Source organism: Trichosurus vulpecula, chromosome 1 (genome assembly GCF_011100635.1).
Source record: "Trichosurus vulpecula isolate mTriVul1 chromosome 1, mTriVul1.pri, whole genome shotgun sequence".
Lineage (NCBI taxonomy): Eukaryota > Metazoa > Chordata > Mammalia > Diprotodontia > Phalangeridae > Trichosurus > Trichosurus vulpecula.
The window spans coordinates 284,974,667-284,993,756 of NC_050573.1; the positions used below are offsets into that span (position 1 = coordinate 284,974,667).

Here is a 19,090-nt window from a genome sequence, read left to right on the forward strand (position 1 = left end):
AACACATCACAAAGGAAAGGGGAAAAGAGGCAATCTTAACAGCAATTCATGCTGGAATTTCAAGAAGCTACATTTTATAAATTAAAACAATCCATTTGGATTTCTTCATTCTTTTTCCCAAAGGAATTTATCAAGGGACAGAAATGAGGAAGAATATGTATAGTGATACGTTGCCAAATGCTGTTAGATTAATTGAGTTACATGAACCATCAGATATGATAGTTCAGATTCCACCTTCTACAAGAGCTTTCTTTGTCCCTCCTACTGCTAGTACCTTGCATTTAGGATTCCTTCCCATTTACAATGTATGTGTCTTGTACGTATGTAGATGTTTGCATGCTGTCTCCCTCATTGGAAAGTCAGATCCTTGAGGGCAGGGGCCATGTTTTTGCCTTTATTTTCCCAGCACTTAGCATAGTGCCTGATATACAGTAGGTACTTAATAAATCCTTGTTGACCAACTGATTGATAGCACAAATCAAACCATAGTATTTGTCTACAGTTAGTTGCCAGAATCACTCTATATGTGTCTATATGCATACAAGACATATATACACATATAACATATACCCACACACATATATATACATATGTGCATTTATAGACATGTGTATATGTGTATATACATACATACATACATACACACACACACACACACACATATATATATATATATATATACACACACACATATGGAGAGAGAGAGAGAGAGAGAGAGAGAGAGAGAGAGAGAGATAAAGAGAGAGAGAGAGAGAGTCATGTCGCTACTAAGGGGTGTCTTTGACCAGTTCCTGGCCCTATTCAGTAGTAAATTAAATACTTATTCTTGCTTTCTATGTATACCAGCCAATACCAGAGGGCTAAAGAATCATAGGCAAACTCTCTCTGGCTCTCAAGAGAGCTAGCTGCCTCTCTCTTCTTAATGTTGCCTCTTTGTGGGAGTTGACATTTATCTCAGCCTGGAGTTTTTAATCTATGGGTAATCCCATTAGAAACTTATAACTCAACTTTATCTTCTGGCTCTTCCATTTGTGAACTAACTGTATTTGTGCTCCATTGATTGATTAAAAAAATAATGGATTAATATTCAATGAGCATTACAGGGAAGAATGAAGCAAGTAGGCAATCCCTTTGGAATACACGAACCTTTTCTTTTCAGGAAGTAGCCCCCTATATGAAAGGTAAGGCAAAAAGTGAAAGTTCAATTCACATCCCTGCCCCTCCTATAAGGCAACTGACAAGCTTCACACTTTGGCACTCGTAGTGGATCCCCATTCCGTCTACTAGTGTGGTTCTGGACATCCTACTAGTTTGTCCCAAAGCAGCAAAGTTTCTATATAGGCCGACTACCTTCTTGTTCTCCAGTTGCAAAGGTTATTTGATCAACAGTATTTCCTCAGGTGTGCTCATTTAGTTCCAGTCTCTGCCCTGATCCACACCAGCAAGTGAGAGTAAGTGGTAGGGAATTTTTTTCTTACAAGACATAAAAATCCTTGGCTTTTACTATTCTTCCCCACCCCCAAATCAGTAGGAGAGGAAGAATGCACAAGATCCCCTGGAAGTGTGCCATTTCCCCAGTTTCTCTGCTGACATACAGCTCAGGTCCTTTTGTAATTTATTCTTGTCCTCAGCTTTTCCTGTCAGTCTTCACTCAACTCTGAAGTTTTGTGGGGACACAGTCATTATATTCATCTGAACACAAGAGAGACATTTGTTCCAGTTGAGATTTGCCTGAAGATTGAAAAAACAATGTGGCAGCATCATCAGTGTGTCTAAATTTCTAAAACAGGATTAATTTCTGTCCTTAGAAATTATACTATAAAATTAGTTTCTATAGAGGGTAATGGGTATGCCATAGAAAAAATAATGGTGAAAAAAGTAACTAATAAATCCTAGGAGACAATAATGAAAGGGATAAGGATAACATTTATAGATCCAGATTGTCTATGTGGTGAAATGAGATTCCTTGACTGCCACATAGCAATGGAAAGATCTCCTTATCCAAAGAAACTTTGAGATAAGGGGCAGACTATTTAGAAAACTAGGAACAAGAGAGTGAACAATGATGGATAGCATTTTGGTGAGGACAGAGAAACACAAGTTTTGTCACTGGGTGAATCTGCACTTAGAATCCCATCATTTTAGAAGGTTTCTTAGATGTATAATGCATTCATTCCCCCTACAATTTTTCTGATAAGAGGTCATTCAGTCTGTGCTTGAAAAATTCCAATGAAAGAGAACTTCGGGAAGTAGATATGGATAATGCTCTTCTATAACAAACCACAAAATAGCAGAGTAGTATTTGGTAATGATAGCAGCTTTAAATACTTTGACATCTGTTAGAAGTCTTGTTACACTAAAAACAAAGAAGATAGAGCACCAGCCCTGGAGTCAGAAGGACCTGAGTTCAAATCTGTCCTCAGATACCTGATACTTACTAGCTGTGTGACCCTGGGCAAGTCACTTAACCTCAATTGCCTTACCAAAATCAAAAACAAAAAACAGCATCTGGTAAATTAAAGGAATGGCTTGGTGATGATTGCATTCTACATAAGATTTAGATAGAAAGAAACAAAGGCAGCTGCTTTTCTGAACTTAATTCTGACCAAGAATTGGTGTGTGAGATGAAAATGACAAACACTTTGAGAGAAAGTGACTGTGTAATTCAGATTTCAGAAGATTCTGAGAAATGAGAGGTATGATTTTGTTTCATGAAACTGTAAAAGGGAAGAATAGCTCAAGAAAGATGAAAAACTCTCAAAAATGAATTCACTTAGAAGTCATATGAAACTGATCTCATTTAAAAAAAAAAGAGGAAGATTAACCTAATCAAGAAAATGCCAGAGATACGCAACAAGGCATTTTTAAAATTCATGATATTCTTGTAGACAAGATGAAGAAAGATGAGACTAATGACAATTTGGGTAGATGAATTTGTAAGTAAATAAAAGGCAATATCCAAAGAGTACTAATTAGTGGATTGGTATGAACCAGGAGTGAGGTCTATGAGGGTGTATCACAGGGCTCTCCTTTCAATTTTGTCATACTCAATATTTTAATAAATGACTAGATGAAGATGTAGAAAGCATGCTTGTCATTTTTATTCTGTTATCCCTAGCCTGAAGGTCATTTTCCTTGGTAGTAAAGCAGAAACAAATCAGCGGTTATGGTTTTATTACCCAGTAATATAAAGAGATACTTCCACTGCCACCATCTTGGTACAGAACACCATCACTGAAAACCTGGCCTATTGAGATAGACTCCTGGTTGGTTCCCCTGCCTCAGGTCTCTCCTTACTCTACTCTATCCTTCACTCAGCTTTTAAGTTTGTCTTCTTAAAGTGCAGGGCTGACCATGTCACTCCACTACTCAACAAATTCTAGACTTCAGTGGTTTCCTATTAAAATGTGAGATGAAATATAAGACCTTCACCAAATGGCTCCTTTCCTATCTTTCCAGTTTTTTTATAGTTTACTCTTCTCCACCTAATGTACAACAGAACTATTCAAAATACCACCCTTGGGCTGAATGTAGCCTGCAGTGTGATTTTATGTGACACCCGACTGTGGGTTTTAATTTTCATGAGTGAAAAAATAAAATAACAATTTGTATGGAACGTGTATTAGATTTTTTAATTCCTTCATCAATAAATAATCTCATTGATGTTAATTTTCTTTGGTGTTTTTAAGCAGTATTATGGAAGGAACATATTGCACAGAACTTTCAATCAATCTGTGGGATGCATTCGGGCACCTACCTTTATACTGTTGTCTCGTGGCTTTGTTCTTTTGTGTTTGCTTTTGTGCTTTGAGCCTTCCTTGTATATTGATGACTGGCATTCCTCCACTTTCTATTAGTGTATTGTATTTTTTTATTCTGGGTGTGGCCCTCGAATAATTATTTTATTTGAATGTGGCCCTAAGATAACCTAAGGTTGGACAGCCCTGATTTACAATCTAGGCACATCTGCCTTCCTTTTATTCCTCATACATGATACTTTACCTCCCTACAATACGTCTTTTCACTTTTGTTTGTTGTTGTTTAGTTGAGTCTCCAAAGGTTATGCAAAGATACAGGAGGGGATTGCTATTTCCTTCTCCAACTCATTTTACAGCTCATTTTAAGGCAAATAGGGTAAAGTGACTTGCCCAGGGTCACACAAGAGGATTGGAACTCAGGAAGATGGGTCTTCCTGATTCCAAGCCCTCTTCTCTATCTACTGTGCCATGTAACTTGTATGTCTAGTTGTTTTCACATTATCTGTGCCATTAGAATGTGACCTCCTTGAGGTCAGGGACTGTGTTTTGCTTTTCTTTGTGTCTGTCATGCTCCATACAATGCCTTGCACAAGTAAAAAGCTTGTTGATTGACTGACTAATGTCTTGTCCAGAACATTCTCATTTGTAAGAAAAGTGAATCATCTAGAATGAACATTGTTAATTTTTCCAATATGATGATTTCGCCTACCAACTGAATTCAAATGACTTTCAAATCTGTATTTCCATTCCTGATCCTAAGCTTCAGACTCACTTCTACAAAATCTTTCCACCTGGGTAACTCACTTCAAATTCAATATGTCCCAAATCAACATCCTCCTAAGTCTGTGGCTCCATTTGATTTCACTCTTACCAATGACACTATCATTCACCCTATCATCTATTTTTTAACCTCAATATGAACTTTCCCTCTTCATTCTCCCTCACACCTTATATCCAAACTAGTTAATTCTACCTTTGGAACACTTCTCACATCTGCCCCTCCTCTCTATTACTCCTATCTCAATCCCAATACAAGCCTCATTATTATTTGTCTACACTACTAAAAGAGACTTTTAAATGATGTTCTAATCTTAGAGGGTAGAGAGTTGCTTGAACATAGTAGTTGCTTTAATAAAAGTATGATAACTTGAGTCCAATTATGGAGAGACCCCAAGATTGATTTTACTTCCTAGAACTCTGGGGTCTAGTCTCAAGAAACCATATCAGAGAATGACAGAGTCTAAAAGCTGGAAAGGATTTCAGAAATCATTTAATCCAGTGCCATTCTTTATTGAAAGACTTCCAGGTGGGCAATGGCTCCAGAGGCAGTCCATTGCATTTTGAGGTAGTTCGTCTTGTTAGGAAATTTGGGGTCCCCTGCCCCTTACATCAAGAATAATGCTGCCCCTCAACAAGTTCCATTCATTGTTACTATTTCCTGATCCAAATGAATGACTCTAATCCTTCTTTGTGAAGGTTCTATTTGTGGATGCTTGAAAATAGTTACTACGTCTGCCGACTACAAATCATTAGTTCCTTCGATAAAATATAACATTGTCATGAGCCCCCTCACCCCTCACTTTACCCTCCTATGTACACTATTCACTTTATGAATGTCCTTCATAAAATGTGGTGTTTATGTGAGAGATGTAGAGGAGAATGATGGTACAAAATCTGGCAAATAATTAGATATGTTTGACTCAAAGAGTTTAGGATGACATCAAGGTTAAGAATCTGGATGACTGGGAGAATTCTGGTGCTCTTGAACTATATGGAAAGTTTGGCAGAGTGATTCTCCCAGGAGCTAGTACTAAGGGACAGATAATGAGTTCTATTTTAAAGATGTTGAGTTTCAAGACACCTATGGGATATCCAATTTGAAATGTCAAGTTGTCGGGGTGGTTTGGGACAGGGGAGAGACTGGGAATGGATATAGATCGGATCATTTGCATGGAGATGATAATTGAACTTATGGGAAGTGATGATATCACTAAGTATAGAGAGAAAAGGGTTTAGAACAGAATCTTGGGGATGAGCAGAGTTAATGGGGATGACAAGAATGAAGATCCAGCAAAGAAAATTATGAAGGAACAGCCAGACAGGTGGGAGGAAGAATCAAGGAAGAGAAGAGTCATAAAAACCCAGATAGTAGAAAGTATCCCAGAGGAGGTGATCAACACTATCAAATGATACAGAAATAGCAAGAAGGAAGAGTATTGATAAAAAGACTTTAAGATTTGGCTATTTAAAATGCATTGATAACTTTGAATAAGTTGATGGACAAAGTCTATATACATTGTTCATCCAAATGTATATTATAATCTGGGCAACAGACATTCTTAAATCATGTGATTTTTCCTCTGTAGGTAGTTAGGGCAAACTCTTTTAAGTGATTAACCATACCTGAGAGGAGACATTGAAATTTTCCCAGATCTGATGCAACCAACACAAGGTTACCCATAAACAGGACCAGCTGGGGGACCTTAAAAGCCATACCAAATCACATGAACTCTGCTCTTAATCTCCACCATTACAGTGGTAAACATTTTTGCATAGCATATATCTCCTAACCTCTCTGGATGATACCATGCCACTATCATTCTACAACTCTCTTTCTCTTCTCAGTTAAACTCTTTGAAAAAGCCATCTACACTTGATGACGCTACTTCCTCTCCTCTCTCTCTGATAATCCACCTGAAGTCTGATTTGCAACTTTACCATTTAACAAAAACTTCTCTCTTCAAGTTACCAAGGGCAAAGAGTCAATGAGGTGGGTCCAGGAGGCAAGCAAGTTGGATTACCTTTGGAAAATTGCAAAGTTGCTAGTAGTGTCACCAAATTTCTCATAGAAATAAATGTTCATCTTTTTATACCAGTATTCCACTGGTGTTATTATATGTCTTTGTAACATGAGGCAGTCTCAGAAGAAGTGAACATGAATATGACACAGAAAGCAATGGCAAAGTGGATAATGGGGATAAGCAGGAAGAAACATATAGCCATATATAATAAAAAGCAAAAGTTACTAGGATATAACTTTGGCTTAGGTGCATGCCATCATTAAAATCTATAATTGACAGATAGTTGTAATGTTTACAAAGTACTTAAATACTTAACATAGATCATCGCATTCAGGCCTCGCAGCAACCATGAGAGGTAAGTATTACAAGTCCCTTTAATTCCCATGTTACAGAGGAGAGAACCAAAGTTCAAAATTATAGAGTTCATCAGTAATGCCACAGCCAATGAATGACAGAGGTGGTTTTCAAACCCAGGCTTTTTTCTTATTTCAAGTCAAGCATACTGTAGAATAGGGGAGCTAGGTGGTACACTGGATAGAGTGGCAGGTCTGGAGTCATGAAATCATCTTTCTGAGTACAAATCTGGGCCTCAAGATACTTACTAGCTATGTGACCCTGGGAAAGTCACTTAACTCTGGCTCAGTTTCTTCATCTATAAAATGAGCTGGAGAAGGAAATGGCAAACAGCTTCAGTATCTTTGCCAAGAAAATCCCAAATGGGCTCAGGAAGAGTGGGACACAACTGAAAGCAACAAAACAATAACAACAACAAATGTTGGAGGAGTTTTGCCTTTTTTATAGTTTTTTTTTTAATTAAGCTAAACAGCAGTTCCCAGAGTCATTCTAGGGCTTGACCAGAATGGAGAACATCACTTCACTGGATCATAGGATTTAGTGATGAGAAGAATCTTAGAAATCATCCAGTCCATTCGCATTTGCAATTCAATTATGTTTCCCATCTCTATTAAAGCCGAGGAAGGCGTTTTATATACTAAATATCTATTGAACGAATAGATCAATATTTGAATGAAGTATGGTGCCAATGTTTTTTTCTGGGTAAAATTATATTCTCATCAAGATAAAGTGCCATTTTTATGTCATGTTGCTCTAAAAACACAACTGAACAAACTCATTTTAAAGCTCTTTACTTTGCGCTGACACTATCTTAGCAAACAAAATGATGATGCAGCTTCCTCTTTGGAAGGTGGCACTTTCCACCCAAAATACATTTCAGTGCATGATATTATATTAGAAGTAGAAGGAAGTTTAAATGTCATCTTATCTAACTTCTCATCAAGTACAGTATTCTCATCTTCTGATGAGTGGTCCTCAAACCATTGATTGAACAGTTCAAGACACAAGCTCATAATCTATAGCCCACTTTTTTTTCAGTTCAGTTTAATTATTAGAAATAAAAATCTTACTTTGGGCCAGAAATGTCTCTTTCCATGACTTCTACCCATTCGTTGTAGTTCACAGGCTCATAGCATCACAGATTTATAATTGAAAGTTACCAGCTTTTACTGTGTTTCCTGTTTGTGGCATCATTTCAACTCTATTTCTCTACAAAGAATAAGTGTAATCCTCTTCCACATGACAACCCTTCAGTTATTTGAAAACAGCTCTCATGTCTCCCTCCTCCTCTGAATCTCCTCTCTTTTAGTGAAATTTTCTTCCAAAAAGCAATTTAAACAGATAGTGAAAAATAAGGTAAGATTCTTGCATAAAGAAAAATAAACTTACAAAATTACATTTTACAGAATGTCCTCTGATGCAGTTGGTTAATTCATACTAAAAGAATGAACTTCTTTTCTTCCTTTCTCCTTAATGGCTGTAGGGCAAAAATGTCCCATTGTTACAACCAGTTTTACTTTTTTTTTCTATTGTAACTTGGAGTCTGTAATCCTTTATGTTGTTACAGAGGACCTAGATGATTTGAGAATGGAAGGAGTAACTACCCTAATGCCTTCTGGGAGCAAATTTAACCCCACTCGAACAGCTCATCTTCCTGAACCCCAGGCAAAGGTCACATTGAACATCTGCTCCAGGTGTGCCAGGTAAAAGAATAGTATGTTACTAAGAGATACTTACTGGTGTTCACAGGTGCTTCTGCGGAGAGGCAGCACAATTTAGTGTACAGATAGCAAATTGGTCTCTCACTCCTGAAGACCTGGGATCAAGTTGTCTGAAATATGTTGGCTGTATGACCATGGTCAACAGCAGGTGCTGATGTACATTGGTCAGTGGAGTCTCCTCATTGACAATTCACCTTATCTCTACCGATAAAATTAGAAGTGTGGTTTTTAAAACTTTTTTTTTTGTAAGGGAAGGGCCAGAAAGGCACCTCTTCGGTTGGAACAGGGGTTCTTTATTTGGGATCTGTGAGCTTGCAAAATAATATTTTGATAACTGACTTAATTATATATCAACATAATTGATTTCCTTGTGACCCTGTGTATTTTATTTTGTGAATTTAAAATATTATTCTGAGAAAGAGTCCGCACGCTTCACCAGACTGCCAAAGGAGTCCATTATACACACAAACAAAGGTCAAGAACCTCAAGATTACAGGAAAACAAGTTTCTTCTAGCTCTCTCAAAGTCCCTTCTGGAGTTTACCCTTTTATCTGATGCCACTCACACCCACAGTGAACCTCAGAGGCTAGATTAGCCTGCTCCTGACTTCCCAGCTATTTTAAGACTTTCTGTTTCTGCATTTCATTAGTGGACTGAGCTTCTGGAGATTTGCAAGGCCTGTTTCCGAATTTTAAAAGTTCAAAACCAATGTTAAGGCCATGCATAAGTGAAGAGTCAGGACCTTTCCCGATCCTATTATTGGGATGCTATTAGCTGCGTTGTTACACCTTCCTTACCTCTTGAAAAGAATTTAATCACTTTGCTCTCCCTTGGGTCTTGGCTGCTGGGATCAATTTTTGCAAGGCTGTAGGGAGGCCAAACAAGTAGCCAGGACTTACTTCAGCCAAGTCAACTCCCCACAGCAAGGCCAGCAGAAGCTCCAGGCAGTTCCTAGAATTCAAGCTTTTGTAGAGCCTAAATCTCATTTGCAAAGGGGCTTTTAAGCCTGTTTAAATGACAAAACTGGCCCTCTAACCCTTATGTAAATGGTGCAGATTAGCAAGCACAATACCAAGGCCTGCTGGTTTTATCTCCTTGTCTTTACCTCTGGCTGTTCCATTGTGCAGTTTGAGAGGGGATTAAATCCAAAGAAAGTAAAGAGTGAGGGGGGGGAGGGGTTGGGGGGGTAGAGGACCTATGGGGAAATCAAGTCAAAGTTTTCTAGCCTGTGCCCCTTTAGAATTGATTAATAGTTATTTAAAGAAATATAAAGAGCACATGTGAAGATACGAGGGCCAGGAAAAGCACTGACTTATACCCTGGGATGCCAACTCAAGGCAATATCCAGGATGAGAGGATTGTTCCAGGAAAGTGGCATTTCTGGGCTGCAACTCACTCAGAGTTTCCTTTGTCAAGTCATATTTAGGGGATGATTCAGGAATGCAGCACTCCATTTATTTCCTTTTTTTTCATTAATTCATCTAGGAGTTTTCAAGGTACATGAAGGTAAGGTGTGTGTGTGTGTGTGTGTGTGTGTGTGTGTGTGTGTATACATTAAGAAGAAGCATTCTTTATCACATTCTATATACCTTTGGTAGGTGTAGAATGTTTTGTCCCAGGAGGACTTTGAAAACAATTAGTTTGACTCCTGGGAGTCAAGTAGAAGAGAAGGTTGCCACTCTTAATCCAGCTATAAAGGGCAGTTCGGGTGGGAGGGGCCAGAGCCCCTCAATCTAAAGTGAGCTGAGTTTAGATTTTCCTGTAGAGAGAAAGAGAAGGGTATGGATTACTTAGAATTAAGGAAGAGAAATTTGGGTAATATAAATAGCCCCTATGAGGCAGACCTACCTGGGAAGAGCTGTTTAATGAATTAAGGAAATGCTAGGTAGGGGCCTATCTGCTAATGATAACTTTGCAACACATGGATGCTTGAAGCCCAGATCCTATAAAAAGGACATAAATTCTAAGTCTTTAAAGTCTTACATTCAGCGATTCAACAAATATTCCTTGAGCATTTACAATAGTCGTCCATTGTATTAGGCCCTGGGGGAGATTAAATAATGTATTAGACATGGTGTCTCACTTCAGGTAGCTAACAACCATCAACAAATCATAGAAAACTCAGAATTGTTGGAGTCTCAAAACTTAACAATTTAGACAAGATTCCAGCCTTATTCCCAAATGTATCTTGTTTCTTTTTTTTAAAGTTTTTTCCAAAACGTGAATTGAATTGGTTTCTAGGCCACTATTCCCTGCTTACTACTTGTGTGACCTGGGCTAAGTTGCTCTACCTCTCCATCAGGTTCGTCATCTATAACATAAGAATTATAGATAATTTTAGTCTTCTCAAGGATTCATTTGTTTAATTTTAATTTTATGGAGCAGGAACTTGAAAGCCTGAAAGGCAGTGAGCCATTAGATGACTTGCCCAATATGTCCATCAGATAGGTAGTAAGTAGCCATAGGGATAAATGGCCAGCTAACTTTTACACCAACCCCTTTGCCCTCCAGGGGGAGCCATTCCTTATTACCAATCAAATAAATAAAGTTGGGGAAAAGGAAGAAGAGGGAAAGGGTTTCAGCCAAATTAACCAACATATCCAATGGGTATGTCAACAATGGATTGCTTTGTCCAACAATGGACCTATTGTCCCCATACAGGTGTATTTTCTCCTGTCTTCTACAAGACCTTAAATTTTCATTATAATTGCATAGTATTGTTTCGTTTTTTCCAGATTCTTTCCATTTACATAGTAGCTCATTTGTAGTTATTTTGTCATTACAGTGTAAACTGAGACTGTCCATTCTCTATTCCCCTAGAATTACGTTCTACCAAAAATTGCTTGAATGAGTGGATTTAAAGCATTTAGGATTGTTTTCTCCAACAAGAATTTATAGTCATGGGATGTCACCTGTGTTCTTAACAGAATTAGAATGTATATAAATACTTAAAAGCATCAGTCTAAATCTCTTCTACTAACATGCAGGGATTTTCTCACTAATTACTTTTCCTCAGCTTTGTTTCTTTTATTTCCTTGCACCTAACATTTGTATTGGAGTTTCAGCTAATATGGAAACTGTACCACAGTACTACCACAATACAGCTGTCATTTATGAGACATTTATCTCAGGGCAAATTCTCCCTCTTGGCAGTAAGGCCATTAATAACATGACATATTATGGGATCATTTCACTTCCTTATTTCAAAGATTCATCATTTTGTCAGTATAAGTGATCTCTCTATTAGGAGAAATCACCACCCTTTTGTAGACCTTGAGGTGTGGTAGCCAGAAAGCCTCAAGTTAAGAATGAAACCTCATCTATAGATTTTGATTTACCTCAATTTTTTTTCCAAACATCTAACACCAGCCTTCACAAAAGGCGTGAACTACTTAAGATAAGCTAAGAAGATTAGCTTGTATAGTATGCTTCTGGAACTTTTTGCTAAATTCATAATTTTTTATTAAACAGATGATCAGTAAGAATGCTAATATGTTATAGAGGGTCTCCAAAGTCTTAGTGAAGCTTCAAGCTATTAAAGCTAATAACCTTAAAACTGTACTAGGACTTTGGGGACACTCTATGTGCAGAATATGGTATGAAATGGACATCCCTAACAGCATTGATGCTTTTTACTGGTGACATTTTTTATTACTTGAAGTCTTTGTTATTTCACTTGATGAAGTCACCCTTCAAAAGATCTGGCAAATGGACATTTAGATCACCTCCCTGATGTCATGGTCCTCTTAGAGAACAAAGGACAAACAACAGCAGAGAGCATGGTCATCTGACAAGCTTAACCCACTCCACCTCTGAACTCCAGAGCTTGAGAGATCCACTAGCCTCAGGCCCTCAGGTAGCAGGAATTTGAAGTATGCACTAACCATACTCAACTCATTTTCTTTTTTCTTTCCTCTGGACCACTTCTCAATAAGTCATCCCCCCAAAACAGCACTGATGATCTACTCAAATTACTATTTGCACCAGTAGATTTAAATAATTTTAGTAACCTGGGGATCTGATTGTTTACATTACTCAGGGGAACACCATTCTTCCAGGATGAAGAAGAGAGGATTTTTCTCTTGTTCTTCATTTGTCATTCTATCCTTCACCTGGGCTGAGTCATCCTGGGCAAGGCAAAGAATCTTCTGCTTTCACTCTGATGAGCAGTCTAGCTGCCAAGTTTCACTGTGCAGTCAATTACATTACCACAGAAACAAGATGCAGTTTAATCCAATATGATAAGCATTTTCAACACCTACTGTGCACCAGGTACTATGCTAGGGATACCAGTTGGGGATACAAAGACAAAAAAATACCAGTCCATGCCCTTGAAGGGCTTTTATTATCCTGGGGGCAGATGGGGAGGGGGAAAGCAGCAAGTATACGGATAAGTAAACGTTTCCCATTGTGTTGTAGAGATGAGACAGATAATGGCTACGAATAAATGCTATGCTATGGAAACATTAATAACACAGCCTTAAGCATTAATTCTGTTATTATTTAGAAGCAATAAATTCAAGTGACATCTAGAGTTTCTATATGGATTCTTACAGATGTTCAAGTTAGGAATGGAATCTGTTCTATAGATTTTGATTTCCCTCAGTCTTTTTTCCCAAACATCTAACACTAGCCTTCACAAAAGGTTTGAACTACTTAATAAGATAAGCTGGAAAGGTTAGATTGTATAGGATGCTTCTGGAATTTTTTGCTAAAATCTTAAGTTTTTATTAAGCAGATGACCAGCAGGGATTCTAATATGGTACAGGGAGTCCGGATAGTCTTGGTGCAGTTTCAAGCTATTAAAGGCTAATAAGCTTAAAACTACACTAGGACTTTGGGGACACTCTATATACAGAATCTGGTAGGAAATGGACATCCCTAACAGTATTGATGCTTTCTACTGGTGACCTTTTTGTGACTTGAAGTCCCTGTTATTTCAATTGACAAAGTCTCCCTTCAAAAGATCTGGCAAAAGGACATTTAGATCACATCCAATTCCTCTATAAAGTTTTATGAGTAAAATATTGGGTTAAATCTCAAGGATATAAAGAGATTTGTTGACTAAAATACAGCTGGGAGAATGAACCATTTTCCCCATAAATGTTTCACACACAGCTAAGGGAATAGATGCAGATGGAGTATAACTTAAGTGTTTTCAAACTGGAAAACAGTCCTACAGCAGAGCTAGCTTCTGAAAGACTCAGCCCAGTGTAGGCTTGGCTGCATCTTCTGTCTTTTAAACAAAGGGGTGACATCATTTAGCAGGTGGGACAAAGCATGGTTCCTCAATAAAAGTGAATACGAATGGAAAAAAAAATAGTTTTATTTAAATAGTTTGAAATAGTTCTATTTAGGAGCCCTCTCTCTGATCATCAGTGAAAGACTAGACTGGAAGGCAGAGAAATTTTTTTTTAGGTTTGTGTGGTAGAAGATACTGGTGTGTCCCTGTAATCTCTGAATATGTTTAACATACTTCTGAATTTGAACTTATTCGTGAAATCCATTGAGTTGTTTTTTGACAGCTTCCAGTAATTTAAATCCAAATGCTTCACTGGGGGAAAATGGGTGGCAACCCTTGGGGAGGAGGATCCAGCAGGGGCAAAATACATTTCGGCTGTTGCCTAGGAGTCATACTAAGATATTTCAACAGAGAGCAAAGTGCTTATAGGTCAATGATACACACAATTATCCAGGAAGTTTTTGTGGTTTGTTAAATTCAATGATTTGTAAGTTTTAAATGAAGAGTGTCTGTACAACCTTCTTTCAATGTTTAAAAATTTGTTGGCACATACTTGAGTAGGCAGGTAAAAAAATGATGATGCCAAGGCCCTGAACAACGAAGACAGTGGAGTTTATAAGCTTTTTCAACAAAGACCACCCATTAGCTGCACATACCCGCTGCCATGCTCAGAAGTTAAATCTTGTTCCTGTGGACTCTTGCCAATGCATTCCTGCAAGTAAGAAGCTTTTTTGTTTTTAATGGTGCAAGGGCCGAATTCATTCATGCTTAACATCAGTAGCACACAAAGAGGGGTGGAATGTGATTTAAAGAGAAATGGGATTATAGAAAACATACAGTGCTACAAGCTTGAAAGTTCTGCATGAGAATGCCCTAAGAAAGCACTCATTTCTTCCAAATTGCTCTCCCCTTCCACGTGATATATAATCAGCTAGTTCTACTTTGTTGTACTCCAGTGTGGCCACATATCCCCAATATAATATTTTGGTTATAGTTGCAGAATAACCTGATAAGTAGTAAAAATAACATGAATGTTCTCTGGGGATAGTATGTTGAATGAAGGACACGTAGCCAGCTTGAATCATCCAGCTTTGAAATAAGTACTGAGTGCAGTGGAAAGAAGGGTAGAATTTGTAAGAAGTCTTGGGTTTGAATCTTGTATTTGCCTGCTAGTAACTATGAGACTTTGAAGCAGTTAATTGGTATAGTGAATACTAGATTTAGAGTCAAGAAGGCCTGAATTCAAATCTTGCATATATGTATTTCTGTTGGTTTGGAGTCTTCTTTATTACATTTATACATTTTTCCAAATTTGAAAAAATTAAAAGTTTGACTCATACCCAACAGTCTTTCTACCCTCCATCCTTCATGGCTTTCTTCTCATCTGTATATAATTTATCTTTCCATTTTCTGAGGTTTTACATAAACACACATACACCTTTAACACTTACGGTAGTTGATTCAATTTATTTTTTAATATTTATTGTGAACCTTCTCACACATGGTTCTCCATTTCCTGCCTCCCATGCCTGGAATGCTTTCTTTCCGTCCTTTCCTTTTATGGAATCTCTGGTTTTGTTTTGTTTTGTATTGCATCTAGCATAGGTATACATGTTTATATGCAGACATACACACACCTACATCTATCTGTACTTTCTCCTACCTACAAACTATCAGCTCCTCAAGAGCAGGGACTGCTTCACTTCTGACTTTGTTTCCCATAGTCCCCATCATTTGCCTGGCTTATATTATCTGCTTAATAAATCCTGACTTTTTCAATCATGTAGAACATAGTGCTTAGGTATAGGGAAACTACAGAGTAAATTTTATTAGGGCCCCTTTCGTCCTCATAAAATTTACATTCTTCTGAAAAAGATATTGATATCTTTTTTTTGGTATTATTACCAAAGACATCCTTCCTTCTTCCCCTCCCCAGAGGACCACCCCTTATTGTCAGCTGCATGACTGTAATGACAGTGCTCTCTCAGTTCAGCTTCGACGTTGGGAAGAAATGAGGCACTCACAAGTCTTCGAACATTTAAGACAAGAAGAATGACTTTGACCTAACAGTAAAGACATGCAACAAGGATGTATTTTAGATATATTTAGATATTAGATATTTAAATATGTTTAGGGGCTGTACCCCTTTTCTCCATATGGTGCATCAAGAAGGGAAATATCACTGCTGCAGGCTTCAGAAATTGACCAAGTCTAAGGGATCTAGATACCAGACTGGGGATTTTTATGCCCTTAGATGACCAAAAAGTTGAGGCCAAACACAGAATAATCAAGTCCTCAGGCATCTCTGTCATATTTTTAGGTGAAGCTTAATAATATTATGGGTGAAAAGAAAGAACCTGACCAGGGTCAGGGCAATGTTTGTCCTGTTACATACACCTTTTAGCAATGAAAAAAGAAAGTTTTAGGGTAGGGAGGGAAGGAAGTTCAGTTAAACTTACAAGTATGTCAACTCAGTCTGACAGTATATTCACATTATACCCAAAGTGCTCTATTTCTTCAAAGCAGGGACAGAGGTACATTTTCTCAGCCATTCTTTAGGGCTTAGTTTATTCATTGTAATTATAGTGCTGTCAGCTTTGTTTTTGTTTTTGTTTTTTCTTTTTTTCATTTCAAATGGTTGTAGTCTTTATTGTCTCCCTGGTTCTGCTTAATTTACTTTGCATTGGCTTGTTGATCTGTGTCTTCCCAGGCAACTCTGTATTCTTCATATCCTTAATTTCTTATAGTAGTTATTAACCTATAGGAATATTCCTGTAACTTCATGTGCTATAGTCTGTTTAATCACCCACCCCTCCCCCCAATCAATGAGCATCTACTTATTTTCCAGTGCTTTGCTCTTACAAAAGTTCTTCTATAAATATTTTTATATATGTAGGGCCCTTCTTTGAAGTTTACATTCTAGTAGATCAAAGTTCCTTTATTCTGGACCTCATTGATTTAATACCTATATTCACTCAATTGTCATAGGCTTTGAGAACCTAAGGTCACCTCTCTGTTATAATGAGACATTTAATGTAATACAGAATAAAAAGAAGCATTAAAATCTCTCTTAAATTTACTCAAGACTATGTTTGATATAATTATATGGAATGAAATTGGAAAACAGTACATGATATAGATATATGCTGTACCCCACTTATTTTCTGATTGATCTGGTTTCATGTACCCCAACAGGCATACAAAAATTAAACTGATGCGACTATTTAGGAACAATCCTTGAGAGGCAGCATGATGATTTGGAAAGTCTCCTTCTGATGGAAGTAGTCAGGAGACCTGAGTTCTATTCTCAGATCTGCCATTAACTTGCTACAAGTCATTGTGCAAACCATTTAATCTCTATACATCTATTTCTTTATATTTCAAATAGGCAGCATGGTGGCCCAGTGGATAGGCTGCTAGACCTGGAGTCAGGAAGATCTAAGTTCAGATCCATCTGTTAGACATCTGACTAGCTGTGTGACCCTAGGCAAGTCCTTTGACCATGGTCTGCTTCAGTCTCTTCATCTGTAAGAAGGCAATTATAATAAAACTTACCTTACAGGGTTGTGTGAAGATGATAGAGCATTTGTTAAGGGCTTTGCCGACCGTAAAGTCCTATGTAAACACTATTTTTATTATTATTAGAAGTAGACTAGCTTATGTTGGCAGCTGATCCAGAGGAGCCAGCAACAGAGTGGCAGATAAAATACTAGATTTACAATCATAAAATTTTAAACTCAAATCCTGGCTGTCACTATGTAAGTTATTTTCTTCTTTTGGCCTCAGTTTCCTAACCTGTAAAATGAAGGCATTGGACTAAATGATCTCTAAGGAACTTGCCAGCTCTAAATCCTATGATCCCATGAAGATAAAGACTAAAGGAATTAACTGTGGTCATGTTAAGAAGAGAACACTTCCTGACTCCTTGTTAATATATTTTTTAAATAAACTAACTTTCCTCGTATAAAGTTAGTAGTTACACAAGCAATTTTTTTGCATGAGGTACAAGTTGCAAAGTGGAGACCAGTGTATGTGAGGGAGTGGAAGTGTCCTCTGAGATAACATGAAGCTGCTACTGAAGGCCCTCATGCACTTTCAGAGTCCTTTAGATTTTGGCATCCAAAGGCAAAGCTCTGCCCTAGGCATAGCTCTGAGTTATCTGTAAGAAATATAATCTTACCAAGAAAAATAAGAGTATAGAAACACATGGTTATAGTGAAATAGATCTCTGATCTTGTCAATTTGGAAGCTCCCTCCACCAATTCATGCCTGCCATCTTGTGCAACCTTTGTTCATGTTTTCCCATAAGTTCACCAAAGAGGGTCTAATCAGTGTCCCGGAAGCCTTCTCTGGGTTGTCTAACCTCAAGCTTTCCATATAACAAATCCATTTTATTTTCCTATTATAAATTTCCCTGATGACATTTTTACTCCTATTCTTCCTCCAAGTTCTTACAGTCAAAATAATCATATGTATGTATACATATACATATATATGTAAATTGATCAACAATATTCTTAATCCATTTGGCCTTTTCTGTGAAGATGATCAGACAAAACTTTGATTAGTTACAGACTTCTTATGTGAAACTCTATGATGTTCCAGGGCATTATTTGTCCAGGATGATAAGCAAAAGCAAGAACATCTGAATAGCCTTACCATTAGCCAAGAAATCCTCTTCAATTTGGTCTCTATGGTGGGTCTTCTCCCTCGTAACTTTGATAAGGGTGCAACTTATGTATCATCTAGTGGTTTATAATGAGAATGTCGCTGCCCATGATTATTTCTATTGTTTTATCTTTCAATGAGTTGTGTCAGACTTAAACAGTAGAAGGGAAGGGATCAGGTTAGACAAACCTTACTTCAGGACCCCAAACTTCTCATGGAAAGAAAGGCCCATCATCTTCTTAATATCATAATTTTACTTATATTAATGTATAAAAATGAGGTAAGGACTCTAATAGTCCCCAAAGAGTTTAAATAAATATCATTCAGAGTACAACAGAAAGGAGCATAGTGGGTATGAGACGATTATAACATTTGACCAGCGAGGAACTCTGAAAAATAGGATTAAAGGATACCAGCAGGGAAATGTATGAAATGTAGAGAATAGGGGCTGGTGACATGTTGAGGGACATGGATGGTAGGACAGCCCTTGTGCTCCACTGATAACCTGACAATGTCAGAAGAAAACAAGGAAAACCTCCTGCATGT

The 19,090-nt window shown here is 37.6% G+C and overlaps 1 protein-coding gene across 1 annotated transcript in view; it reads left to right on the forward strand.

Annotated features, from left to right (window-relative positions):
- C1H8orf34 (chromosome 1 C8orf34 homolog) overlaps nt 1–19,090 on the forward strand; it is a 390,966-nt gene that overhangs the window by 228,821 nt on the left and 143,055 nt on the right. The window contains exon 8 of the mRNA XM_036760505.1: nt 8,481–8,616. Coding sequence (XP_036616400.1) covers nt 8,481–8,616 — 136 coding nt within the window. The remainder of the gene's footprint in view (nt 1–8,480; nt 8,617–19,090) is intronic.